General features: G+C 43.1%; 1 protein-coding gene across 7 annotated transcripts in view; it reads left to right on the plus strand.

The window, feature by feature from the left end:
* Positions 1-13,732, plus strand: part of svep1 (sushi, von Willebrand factor type A, EGF and pentraxin domain containing 1) — a 96,492-nt gene that overhangs the window by 57,900 nt on the left and 24,860 nt on the right. For 6 of the 7 annotated variants that reach the window (XM_046381528.1, XM_046381534.1, XM_046381529.1 and 3 more), the window contains 12 exons: positions 907-1,065; positions 1,647-1,826; positions 3,312-3,491; positions 4,937-5,131; positions 7,508-7,626; positions 7,868-7,997; positions 9,764-9,871; positions 12,260-12,391; positions 12,593-12,784; positions 13,016-13,137; positions 13,222-13,327; positions 13,421-13,624. In XM_046381528.1, coding sequence (XP_046237484.1) covers positions 907-1,065; positions 1,647-1,826; positions 3,312-3,491; positions 4,937-5,131; positions 7,508-7,626; positions 7,868-7,997; positions 9,764-9,871; positions 12,260-12,391; positions 12,593-12,784; positions 13,016-13,137; positions 13,222-13,327; positions 13,421-13,624 — 1,827 coding nt within the window. Of the gene's footprint in view, positions 1-906; positions 1,066-1,646; positions 1,827-3,311; positions 3,492-4,936; positions 5,132-7,507; positions 7,627-7,867; positions 7,998-9,763; positions 9,872-12,259; positions 12,392-12,592; positions 12,785-13,015; positions 13,138-13,221; positions 13,328-13,420; positions 13,625-13,732 lie in introns of those variants that run through there. The other variant, XM_046381535.1, reaches the window with a different exon arrangement.

The following is a 13,732-nucleotide window of genomic DNA, read 5'->3' on the forward strand; positions in this document are numbered from 1 at the left end:
AGGACTGTTGGTAATAACACAAGTCATATAATCAGGATTTTGGAGTTAATTTAAAGTTACTCTAAAAACATCAGACTCATGAGATCACTGGACAACATACTGAAATGGATGCACATTACGTCATTGATCACATCTTTAATAATCAGGTAATCTGTAATTTATGAACAGTCCCATGTGAAAGGAACCCTAAAATCCCGACAAGACTGTGTGATGGATTCAGTCATTCATTTTCACTCCTCTGCGACGCAGGTGATGCGTCTGTCTCTGTGGAAGCTGATTGATGACAAATGAAAGAATGTTGGAAGACCTTCGTATGACCCTCACTTCTTCATCTTTACAGCATGTCCTCTGATCCGACTCAGGCGATTCTAATAGGAAACATGCTGCATTGTGTCCGTGTGCGTGTGCAGGTGATCGAAATGGTTTTTCTAATACAGCCCACATAACATGCAGTCCACAACTGGTTTTAGCTGCTCATAAACCCTTCTTTGCTTGTTGCATTTCTCTGTGATGAAAATGTTCTATCGTGTTCGGTGCCACAAAGCGAAGTTTTCCCCTGCTTGGAATAATTAAGATGCTTAACTGAACTTGTCTTTTTTACCTAGCCAATGAGATCATTTAGTCATTTTTGCCACATTTTCCGCCATTACATGTCCAGACATGAGTATGATCAAAGTCTTCTCATAAATCTGTAAAGCTGTTTTTCACTCTCAGTCACGAAGCTTTTTCTAGCTGCCTTGCTAGTTCTGAGGCAGTTTTTCATTTCAGTGTAATTTTCTGTCCATCATCCAAGCTTTCCAGCTGTCTTTTTGTGTCTTTGTGCTTGACATTACATACATTTCTTGTGAGCACTTTTGGAAGTTGTTTTCTAACCACAGTATTTGTCCTCCACTTTCCTCCTATTAGCATGTCCACCGGGCACCTACAAACCAGAGGGAACACCAGGAGGCCTGAGCACCTGCCTGCCATGCCCCGACCTGCAGCACACCTCCCAGCCTGGCAGCACCTCCCTCAGCGACTGCGTCTGCAAGCCGGGCTATCAGCCAGTGGGCATGACCTGCCAGAGTAAGAGGAACCACAACTGTTAACTGCACAATCAGCTTTATTAGATTTAGCCTGATAGGTCTTAACTCCGGACGCAGAAAGTCACTTTTGACACCTTCTTGATTAAAACGGATGTGGCCAGTAAAGGCAGCGAAGGGGGTGTTTGTAAATGTTTTGATACATGAAGATGAGTGAGGTTATTGCACAAAAGGGTGATGTTAGAATGAGAGCTTCCTGTGTTAGGAATCTGCTTTCAGTATTTTCACTGGCCCTCCCATCCCTTGAAGAATGAGGGAGCGATTACCTCACAGCAGTTCATGTAAACACAGTGATGTTCATTAATTATCAGTTTCATGGTCTCCGTTGTTCTTTCTCTTCCTCCCTTTGTGTAGATTGGGGAGAGGATGTTTGACAACCTGTAATTTTATGCTTTCTTGCTTTCTTACCCTTTTTGTTGCATTAACTTTCCACTGAGTCAGTGTGTTCATCCAGCAGGCGTTTCTGTGTGTGTGTGTGTGTGTTACATTGTGTGTCTATTTGTTTAGACAGTCAGGATTTTGCAATTTTGATCTCCTCTCTTTTCTTGTCTTCTCCCCTCCCAGTGGTATACTGTCCAGCATTGTCTCCTCCAGAGAATGGCTTTTTTGTCCAAAATGTATGCAACAACCACTTTGATGCAGCCTGTGGTGTGCGTTGCCAGCAAGATTTTGATCTCCAAGGAACCAGCATCAGACTGTGCCAGGCTGATGGCACCTGGTCAGGGACACCCGCCAGCTGCAAAGGTGAGGACGAAGCAGGTATAAAATAAGAGTCAGCACAGGCGGAGGTTCTCTCATTATCAGGTGTTTACTAGTTCGGCACTTATAAATCGGTTACCAATTACTGATGGGTCACTGTAGTAACAGAAATGAGAAACACAAACATTCAGTTGAAATCAAACAGAACTGTGAATAATGAAGCTAAATCTCTTTGTTCAGAAAAGTCCAGAAAGCTGATTGGCAGCTGATGATAGTGGATTGTGCAATCTTTTCTAGCTTGTTGGTCAGCTTTGTATCAGTCAAGCCGCCTCAATACTCAAATCTTTCCAGCTCCAGTTATAGCTCTCCAAAATGTCTGTTATGCAAGTGAGTTTTTGCATATTGCGTCTGATTTTGATGTTACAGAATCGTATTATCTTGCATAACACATACACATACCTTATAATATAATGCTCCTGGCTATGTAGTGATTACTTAAAAGCTTGTCTGATTGATCCCAGCAGGTTCCTCCACAACACGTGTCTCACATAACTCCTCATTAAGCTACAGGCTGCTCGTCAAAGCCATCACAGCCTGATGTCTCATTTCTGATGTCAGCAGACCTTAGGAAACATTTATGGAGCACTAAATCGACTTATCGAGAACGAGTTGCACTGATTGGTCGCGGATCTCCTGCAAGCCAAAATGAGGCTGTGTGTGTTTAGACTGAACAAGGAATCAACATTTACAGAGAGACTACTGCTTTCTGCCAGGCCAGATGTTGAGAGGAAGAAAAGTAGGGTCTGGAAGGAAGAAAGGATATGAGGAAGGGAAGGACAGAAGGTTCCATGGAAGGAAGCAAAAGTGTGCAACAAAGCAGAAAGAAATAAAGTGCCAGTTTTAACAGAAAGACGGCAACAGTGTGACTCAGAGAAATACCAAGACACTGAATCTTCCAGGGTGTGTGTTGAAGATTTATAGTAGTGGCTTTGGGTATATATTTTCTGAGTGTGTGTACATACGTCTGCTTGTATGTGTTACACTAAGTCTGGTCCTCGCCACCTACTGTAGGACCTCCCAGCTAGTTAAGCCCTGAGGGAGGGGGTCTCCTCTGAACTGCCTGTCTGTCTATGGATGGAGATGAGAAATAAGCCACTACACACCCTCTTCTAGACCTCAGCCTAACTCACAACAGGCACACATCAGGAATTTGTCTTTTATTTCATAGGGACTTTCACGCTTTTAGTTAAATGATAGTTAGAGCTGAAGATGATAATAGTGTTGTACATTCCAGCAGATGATTTACTGATTTCTCCTCCTTTATACACATTACCTGTGTTTACATGTTAAACCTTGTATTTAACAGGAAAATATAAGTTAAGATTTTGGTTATTAATGAACACACAGTTTGCATTTGTTTTAGTCATCTGTATTTAAATATTGTCTCTTTTTTTGTAAGTTTCTAAATTGGCTAAAACATTATTGTCTTTGGCTAAGTACAGTACGTAATAGTTGTTTTTCAACTCGCAGTCCGCTCCTGCCCACCCCTCTCTCGGCCCCAGCATGGCGTCCTGCGGTGCAGTGACAGCAGCGCCTCCCGCAGAGCGGAGTGTCAGGTGGGCTGTGAGCGGGGCTACAGGCTGGAGGGAGACTCCAGGCTCACCTGCCAGGCTAACTCCCAGTGGAGTGGACCCCAACCTCGGTGTGTGGGTAAGCCTTCATCACTCTAAACCACTTTCTCACCCAGAAAAAGATGGAGAATTTCCTGTTGTCATGATGTGCTTGTGATTCCCTCATCTATGGTGATGATTCAGATTTCTCTTTTTGTTTGCTCAATTTGCATTATTTCCCATGATAAATAGCACGGGCCTGCGTTCACGCAATCACGCTCAACAGATTTCTCCAGCATTACATCTCTTTTATAGCCCTGCTGTATTTAACTGTAAGCTCCTATTAACCTTTGTTTAGTGATTCCTGTCTGGTTGAAAAAACAGAGAATTTATCAAGTTAATAGCACATGATATGGGTATTTCTATGTAAAAACATGTGGTTTTACACACGTATGTAAACACACATGAGAACAGACTCTGACACATGCACAGCGGTGAAACATATGGTGCGTATTTGCACAGAGCCTTTCTCATGGCAAAACTGCAGTCACCACATATACACATGCACACAAAGTTCCCCACACACTTCAGAACTGATCGTTAAGTCAAAATACTCGTGCCCACCACAGAGAGCACCCAGGTCAGGCACACCAGCACACAAAAAAGAGACAGTGTGAGAGCCACAAACCTCTGGCCTGCGCTGACTCACTTCCAGCCAACCAGCTAGCTGCTCTATTTAAAAACCCAACCCGTCCGCTTCCGGAAAACCCTCTCTGTTTATCGATAACGACCATCTCCTTCCCCATGTGCTCGGACTGAGTTACAGCTTGTTTGTTTGACCGTCTCAGAGTTTCTCTGCAGACTGTCGTTACCTCTTTAACGCAGCTAAGAGGACTCTGTGGGCTGCCATTGCAGCTGAGTGGTTTGTTTTAGTGTTTGTTTGCACTGTGGTGAAACAAGATCGGACTTCGGCTTCCCTGAGAGGATGCTGAGATATTTTTTTTCCTCTGATTGAAATGTCCCATGTTGAATCTCCCCCTCAGTGAGTTTCCCTTTATAGCTCCTACAGTCTAAAGCCAGGAGAACAGGAGTTAGAGAAGCAGAGAATGATCTATCTGTCATCGAATGAAAGCTGCGCTGGCCTGCATCCCAAAAATGCATAAAAAGCTTCTAGTGTGTGAGTCCTGTGGTCAGTGCTTGCATAAGTTGATTTCTGACCAAATATTTGTTGTTTTTGTGGGGTTTTTTTGTAATAAAAATAACTTTATTTTTGGTGTATATAGTGGAGCCAGGTGAAAGTATGATTTTATCACATAACAACACAGGAAACACTCACTTGATCTTGGACAATGTTTATTTGCCTGTTCTCTTCTCTTTTCTGCTCAGACTGGCTGCATCTTTCAGTTCTGAGCAGCAAGCCGGATTTTATTAAAGCGCAATAAATGCCTGAAAACCTCTAAAAGCTTTTGATAGTTTTGGTCTGTAACAAAATAAACTATAACAGATATCAGATTCATCTCCGGGTTTCGCCCTCTCTGTTCCCAGAGGTGCGTTGCCCCCCCATCGTGACCCTGAAGAACATCTTGCTGTCGCCCCCTACCTGTGGGAAGAGGGCAGCGTCACCGGGCTCTGCTTGTCTGCTCAGCTGTCGTCAAGGTTACACTCTTCAAGGACACAGGAAGGCGGTGTGCCTGGGCTCTGGGAACTGGACAGCTAATATCCATAAAGCTGTTTGTAAAGGTAACTGTACATGTGTTTCATTTTTTCACTTTGTGTGGTCAGAGATCGGGGTCAGCTGTAAGGGCTGTAAGTCGTTTGTTGGGTCACAACAAGGATGTTAGATATGATGAGGTCGGAGGTCAAGACTTCGGCAGGCAAAGGTAGGAAATTATTCTTCTCTCAGCTGAGATGATTTATACCACTCTAATATCCGAAACTACAACTGGATGCTGATTATCTTAGCAGAAATACTGGAAGCAGGGGAAACAGTCAGCCTGGCTTTTTCCAAAGACCAAAAATCTAAAGTCCAGTAATTCATATTTTAGATATTGTTTGTTAATACTGTATACAAACAGAAATATAAGAATGACAATTTGTTATTCATAAAGAATTACATACACGAAACTGTTGTGACAAGGCCAACAGTGAATGACACTTGTAACATGCAGGTTTATGTGTAAAGCAGAAGAGAAGGATTGTAAAAAGAGAAAAAAAGAAAGATACTGACTACGTGGACAAAGAGGAAGATATAAAAAGAGAACAGCAGGAAACTTGGAGGGAGAAGTTTTTCCATTCTCTATTCCCCCTCTCTGCATTTTTCTCCGCTTTGTGAATGGTGAGAATGGCACTAACCCCATTTTGAAGCAGGCCTCGGGTCACTAACTCAAACCATACCATGTCCGAGCTCTCATAGCTAGTGATCGTTATAATAGACTGCAGCCCTCCAGATGCCTCGCAGGTGAAACAGGTGGTGCAGAGCAGCCCCGCCTGCCTCCATTCGAATGTCCTCAATCCCCTCATTTCCTCACGGTGAAAGTTTACTAATGAAGGAACTGCTGTTGTTAAGGAGAGGAAGAGGTGCCATGAAGATGAAAACGAATGGAGGGGTAGTGCTGACAGGGAGGTGAAAGGGCGGGATGAGTCACCTTTTGCCATTTTATGATGACGTGGTAGAGAGAAGTTGATTTTTTTTTCTGATCCCGCGAGGAACAAAGGGGCTGAAGTAAGGAGGAAGGGTAGAGAAGGAAGAGAGATTAAATAGTATATAGATAGATAGAAGAAAGAGTGTGGCACATTAGGGGGAGATCAAGAAATAGAGCATTATTACAAAGGTGAAAGCTCTCTTTGTGAGCTTCTGGCTTGTTTTCACTCTCACTTCTTGATGACACCCAAAGTGAAATATTCCTGCCTTGTTATGGAGATTAATGGAGCCGATTGGAGCCTAAGTGTGTTAGTGTTTAGCAGAGATGGATGCCTAAGTGGATGGGTCATCAGGTCCAGATGGGAACAGCTCTCTTACACAACGTAACAGGCATGACCACTGCCGATCGATGGGAGATTTGCTCATTTACTGCCGCCTCGAACTGAGTTGAACTGAAGCGTGCTGGATTCACATTATTACAACACGCTGTGTGGAGAATGAGAAAATGGAAGAAGATGCTGTTTCAGCCAAGGGTCATGGCGGCTGGTTAGCTGCCGCTGGTCGAATAGGCTGACATTCTTTCTATATAGAGGGTTTCCCCATCAGCCAGTGACCCCTACTGAGGCAAATAAATGTTCTGTGCATTGCTCAGCAGTAAATCGATTTTAGTGTTAATGAGACTGAGAGAACTCGATATTCTCTTTTCTGTAACCAGACTTTTTCCTGCTTGTTTGGGATCTTGGAAATGTTTCTCAAATCTCGATGCTGCTGCCGTCCTGTGTCTGGCAGTAAATACAATAGTATCAGCATTTGGCATGATTTTAACTCTTTAAACCCAGGTTAAAATCTGCCTTTTAGTGCTGCATTTCGCATTTTAAAGCATACAAGGACCAGTAAACAACCTCATTTTGTTTGTTATGACTGGAGCAATTAAGAGTTTAAGTTAACAGCAACTTAAAGATCTTCTGCTGGGACTGACAGGGTTTACCAGTTACAGCTTTAGATTCTGTTTTACTGATTATCAAGAATGTGTCCAAGATGAAACTTGCCTTTGTTTGAGTACGATGGCTTGGACAATGATGTAGAGCATGTTTCACATGTCATGTCACTTCTCCCTGTATTAACCTGTGCTCTTTGCCTGCTGGTGAGCTAATGGGTGGCGAGAGATAAAGGACAACCATGTGCAGTATAAATGTAAGGTCCGTAGGGTTTGGTCTTGTTGGAACAATGACAGTGGTGCACTCTCTCTTTGATTCACTAATGACCAATAATGAGTGTGTGATTAAAGAGGTCATGGGTCACATGACATCACACATCTACTTCCTCGGTGATAACAAGCAGCACTCTGAGGTCAGTGCATACAGGATATTTGAATCTTGCTGTATCTAAGCTTGCTGGATTCAGATAAAGCACTTGCAGAGTCCAGTTGCTTGTCGTCCTCTAAAATGTGTGTTTTTTTCTCCGTGTCTCGTCAGATGTTGAACCACCATGGGTCCAGTGTCCCGGGAACCTCGTTGCAGAGACGGATGAGCGGCGCGGCACCGCCAACGTTAGCTGGAATATCCCGACTGCCACTGACAACTCCAAAGAAGAGGTTGGATACTTTACCAAAAAGTGTAAAGTAATCAGATGTAGCTATAAGTTGATTTCATTAAAGATTGTCATGTTTTATTATCATTCACTCCAATTCACTTCAAATTACGTTACTTTTGACTATTTGAACATGCTCATTTGAGAATTAATTCATTTCAGTCGGCAGAGTGACTCAAGGATTGAAAGTTTTTGCTTTTGCTTTAAGTTAAGTCCAGTTTTAAGTCAGTCTCTTCCTCCACCAGGTGGCGGTGCAGGTGAAGCCAGTGTACACCCCTCCGCAGCTGTTCCCCATTGGAACGGAAACCATCACCTACTTTGCAACTGACCGCTCGGGGAATCAGGCCAACTGCTCCTTCACCGTCACTGTCATTGGTGAGTTCATCCTTCTGGTGACTTCATTCACACTGCAGGTTATTTTAATTCCATTTTTGATGACCTTTAACACCTTTTCTAGAATTCAGTCAACTACAAAAATGAATTAACAGAGGCAAATATAAAGACTTCATGTTTAGAATTAGAACATTTCAGATCTCAGTGGTAGTATCCCCTGTGTGGTTAAAGCCTGCATTTTGGAGAGTTTGTATTGTCTTATTGTCTCAGACTCTGTACTCACATAAAAATTATACAAATACTGGCTGTAAAGAAAAAGACATCAAGACGTCTCGTATGACTGAGGTGTCTCCTTAATAACAGTGATGTCAGTTTTTTGGTTTCTCTATCTATTGTTTTGTCTTCTTCACCGTGCTAATGCTGGCTCAGTTACAGTACAGATAGCTGGACAGCTTCGTATACGTTTGAAATATGTTTTAGATCACTGATGTGATTTCATGGCAGGGGGGAGAAATTCCAGTTTGAGGCAAGATGAGGCTGTTTTAATTGTAAAGTATGTTTCATACACAGAGACAAGGTGCTGCACGAGGACGTTAAAACAACTGAAAAGGGCAAAATAAAAGAGATAAATCTATATAGAAATAAAATAAAAAATAAGAATAAATAGGCAAAAAAGTTTTGAAATGACAATAATACAATAATAATGATGATTTAAGCATTCAGATACAAGTTATGAGCAGGTTGTTGACTCTAAGCCACAATATTTGCTTTGTGGTCCACATCAAAACAGATAAAAAGAGAAAAGAACACACAGCCAATAACAAATCTTTTAACAGCTTCTGGATCAATTAGGAGAAATCCGGCAAACTTGAATCCACCCACTCCGCTGCTTTTTGCTCAGATTCACTGTTTGCTGAGCAATGTTTTAATCAGTTACAGGTCTTTGCCAGACAAAACATTTCCACAAGCATCACAATTGTTGCACACCACAAATCTATGGTGATTAGCAACATGTGTTCAGTCTTAAAAATGACTGGTTTCAACTGGGGGCAATCAACATCTTTCAGCGTGATAATCAGCTGAAGGTGACAGCGATTTGAAAGCAAATGCGGAGTAGAAAATTACACTTCACGTGTTAAATCAAGAAAATGTGTCTTTAGTCACTTTAATCGGCTGCAGCGTGAACGTGAGTAAAGAGTCAGAATTTTACTTTAAAGACAGTTGGCTGAGATGCGCGGCACAGCAGAAAGTCAGTTTTCCAAACCAGTGGCCTCACAATTACAGGGCAGCTTCTCTATCCATCAGTGGAGACCCTACCGCCTGGTGTGCCCCTGTGCTGCAGCTTATTTCTGTCATTTAGTGTGAAACTGTTATTTAATTGAGGAGTTCATTCACCCCCTCCTCGTCCCCCGTCCAGCAGGTGCCAAACAGGGTTACTTCAGAGAGCAAAAAACAGGGGTGTCCCATGTCAGCGACTCAATAATCACAGCAGTCAGGGGGGAAAAACCTCAAGCATGGTAGCCATGAACATTTCCATATGTTATTATGGTGGTGGAACGTTGTGGTTTTTTATTAGAGACATGTGTTTAACTCGTGCCCTCTGACACTCTGTGCTGTTCTGCTGCATAGAAGAAGTCAGATCACAGTGTAGCACTCTGCTCTCAACTTTGTTTCTCTAATTTTGCTATAATCTATTGCAGAAGCTAAAAAGGCTGCTATTCATATGTGTAATGTTCACAAATGTGCTGTTTTCATCCTGTGTTCTCCACCTGGACATGAGGCGTTAACAACCTTATATTCCTTTCTAGATACGGAGCCCCCAGTGATTGACAGGTGCAGGTCGCCACCCACTGTCCAGGCCACAGACGCGGAGACGGCAGTCGTTTGGGAGGTGCCGCAGTTTTCCGACAACTCAGGTATGTCTGGTCTCCATTCTCAGACAGCAGCTCCGTAGATGGTTTATTCTTTTGCTCCTCTGTTCCACTCGGCTCCACCCTCTTCCTCTGCTGATGATGGCTAAACAGGATCTTTTCCGACTGGAAAAAGGGGATCAGGATAGGGCTTTGTGTGTGTGTGTGTGTGTGTTTCTGTGAATAATGGTGAAAGACACTGGACACATATGGTCCAATGGTGAGAGGATGTTGACTGTGCGTCTTTAAGTGTGTGATAGACAGTTGGACTTGTGGGCAGATGAAGTTGTCAAAATGTCTGTTAAGGTTGTTCTTGTCAAAACAGACGGGCGAAGCAGAGAGAAGCAGGTGTTTTTGCAATGAAAATTGCTCTTTCGTGAGAATCCGCAATCATTCTTCACATTTATCACAGTCATTTGTATAATTACGCAAGCACACACAGAAATTGACTCAAAAGGGAGTTAAATGTTTTTGAATTATGAATCAGATCATCATTTTTGATTCTTAATCAGAGTGACAGCATTAAAGGTATTAATCGCTGTCTGTACACTTTATGACAGTCATACTGCTTTGACACTGAACAAAAACGTCACCTGCAACACATTCATCTGGTGTATGACTGCGGCCACATTTGCCTACTGAACCTCTCAAAGGTTTGACCCAGGTGTTGATGAACATGACCTCCTTTTAGTAGGTCTTCTAATGCAGCTCTGTCTCCAAAAGAATTAAGTTGGGCCACGCAATCACTTTTGTTCTTGAGCTCAGAGACGTTCATTTTCCTATCCCAGGGCAGTTAAAGAGGGCAAGAGGCACAAACTGGTTGTTGTGAGGATTCAGCATGAAATGCTTTAGCCTCTCTTTTCAGCTGAAGCCACCCTGCTACACTCACTGCAATAAAGGAGTGCATCAAGGCCAATCTGCCAAGTGGACTAAGTATCATGGAGCTGTCTGGCTTTCTCCTGGAGCTCTAGCTGTAGCCAAATAGCCGTGGTGACAGACAACAAACCAGACTTCTCCAAGGCTCCAGCCTGCAGCCAGGCCCATGTAATTCACTGGCTCTGGCTCAACACACACACATAAATAACACTAATGTGGCTTAGATATGAGTTTGTGTGTGTACAGAAACGCAGGCAGGCATGGATGTTCACACAAACACAGGCCTCAACCTCAAAGTCTCACTGCCCAGATCCGGCGTGCTCATTCCCCACCTGTCTGCAGAGGTGCACCCTCACTCACTCACACACACACACACACACACACACACACACACACACACATTGTAATAACAGACTGCTGCGGCTGCTTTGGGCCACACGACGTCAGCGCAGTGCTGCTTCAACGTCAGTGTTTTGTTTTTCCAGGCTCACACCCTGATGCCAGCGCTATATATAGTCACGACTCGGCAGACGCACACACACACACACACACACACACATAAACACACACACACACACACACAGGCTATATATAACGGGAGACACCAGACTCCAGCAGGCCAGACATGTGTCAGCCCTGTTAGAATGATGTTTCACGCAGGAGGTGGACTGGAGTGAAATGAAAGGTCGAATGCTCACTTTCCCTTCTTCCTCTTTTTTTTTTTTTTCAAATCTTCGTCCCCTAAACTTACAGTGCAGATGTCTTCCCAACTTTTTTTGTTCACAGCCTGTGTGTCAGCCTGCAGTCAAGACCTACACAATCTCACATGTGCAAACACACACTCATACACTCGCCTCATCGCCGCTGTCTCTATCCATCACTCTCTTCATTTTCATTTTTTTTTTAAGCCAACCAGACTATAGCAATTTTCCCCCTTGAGTCCCAAGATTTTTCTGCTGCTTTGCGATGCCCAGACACACCATTCCCATGTCAACATATCACCACTTAACGTAACTTCTCTGGTTTAGTAAGAGTGACTCATTTCGTCCTGGAACATTGAGTAAAGCAAAGGCTTCCCTCTGCAGGATAACTGGAGTAACACATTTGCCTCACGGAAAGACTCTCAATCTGCAAACATAATGCTCCTCTAAAAGCAAATACAAGAGAAAAATAAGATGCAGTCTTCAAGGTTGCAAATGTATATTTCATCTTGGAAATAATTCCAGCGTTCCTGATTATTTTAGGGCTGTCTTTTTACTTTGGATTCTTCTCCACCTACACTTTCGCTGGACATCTTTTGGATCAGTGTTTGCAATATTTGCTCCAAAAAGGTGTATTTTTGTCTCAGTTATCAGATAAAATAGGCTAAAATGGCCAGTGACACTTAAAAATAAAAAAGACAATAACTAATACTATGGTTATTATTTTGATAATGTTGTTTTTACAGTCACAACAACATATGTGTTAAGTGTACTTTATATGTATAACCACCACTTTTGTAATGTGTGTCTCTATCAGGCGGCCGCCTCACAGTGACCAGCAGCCACAGTCCAGGCTCCCAGTTCCCAGTAGGAGAGACTCTGGTCCAGTACACGGCTAGTGATGCTGCTGGAAACAGCCGCACCTGCAACCTCACCATCACTGTGCAAGGTACAGAGCTATCATACACATTGTGGCTTTTAAAATATCTTTTATTGAATGTTGTTGTATGAATGTACTGTGTTTTTGAAATATTTTGCAGCTTTAAATGTAAAACAAACAAGTCAGAAAATATATAAATGTGTGGTGCTATTTTGAAATATTGCACTCCAACATGACCATGAAGGTATCGTATACTGTGTGTGTGTCCAGGGACGACCTGTGACCAGCCCTACGTCCCTGTGAATGGAGAGTTCATCTGCTCTGATGAAGAGGAGGGCGTTAACTGTACTCTTCGTTGTAAAGATGGCTACAGCTTCACTCAGGATGCAGTGCACAGCTACTTCTGTGCCTACAACGGCATGTGGGAGCCTCCCTACTCTCCAGATAGACCCGACTGCTCAGGTGCGCGCAGCACAGGAGTTCTGTTACTTCTTTTTTAAATATTTAGTTACCTGCTGTCTAATCTGCAGTATCACTTACATGTACATCTCATTACTGCAGGCGTGTTTGAATGGTGCACCCATATTTTTTGTTTCTTAGGTTTTGGCTAACTTAAAAACACATTCAAGCACACTTGTGCTGCATGCTGAAATAACACACTGTGCTTTCTAAAACCCTTTCTGTCTTTCACAGTGAACCGTATAGCAAACAACGGCTTCAAGCCCTTTGAGATGTTGTTTAAAGCATCTCGCTGTGATGATGTTGACCTGGTCAAGTCATTTACCGGGGAGTTCAACACCAAACTGGGAAGCATGGTGAGGATTTGTACATATACACATTTCCGCAGACTGGCTGTAAATCAACTCTAAGACACACGTTGCTTCTTTTCTTCTCCACAGCTCCCCAACCTTTGTAGCACCGAAGATGTCTCCTGCAAGTTGGAGATGATGTCACAGGGTCAGTGTCTGGAGTACAACTATGACTACGAGAACGGATTTTCCATTGGTGGGATACAAAATACACTCTCTCTAAATATCACGCCTGTATTTTAAGGGAATGTATGTATATTTAAGCTCACCCTGTCTTGTCATTTGTCAGTACCTGGGGGTTGGAGCAACAGCTGGAGTCCTCAGGGCACCCAGGACTATGCTTACTTTGAGTCAGGCTTTGCCACAGGCACCCGGCAGCTTGCCAGGCGGCAGCAAGACAGCAGCATGCAACGCCACCAGCGCTCCAAGAGGCACCGAAAAATCACAGGACCCACCAGAGACCAAAAAATCCAGATTTATTTCAACATCACAGGTATATTAGATGGGATTATTGAGCTTTGCAGTGCTGAGGACATATGTATATGTTATTGCATGTGTTTTTTCCCCGTTCTTTGTGTGGTTTTTATATTCACTACCATCA

The sequence above is a fragment of the Scatophagus argus genome, chromosome 23 (genome assembly GCF_020382885.2).
Source record: "Scatophagus argus isolate fScaArg1 chromosome 23, fScaArg1.pri, whole genome shotgun sequence".
Lineage (NCBI taxonomy): Eukaryota > Metazoa > Chordata > Actinopteri > Scatophagidae > Scatophagus > Scatophagus argus.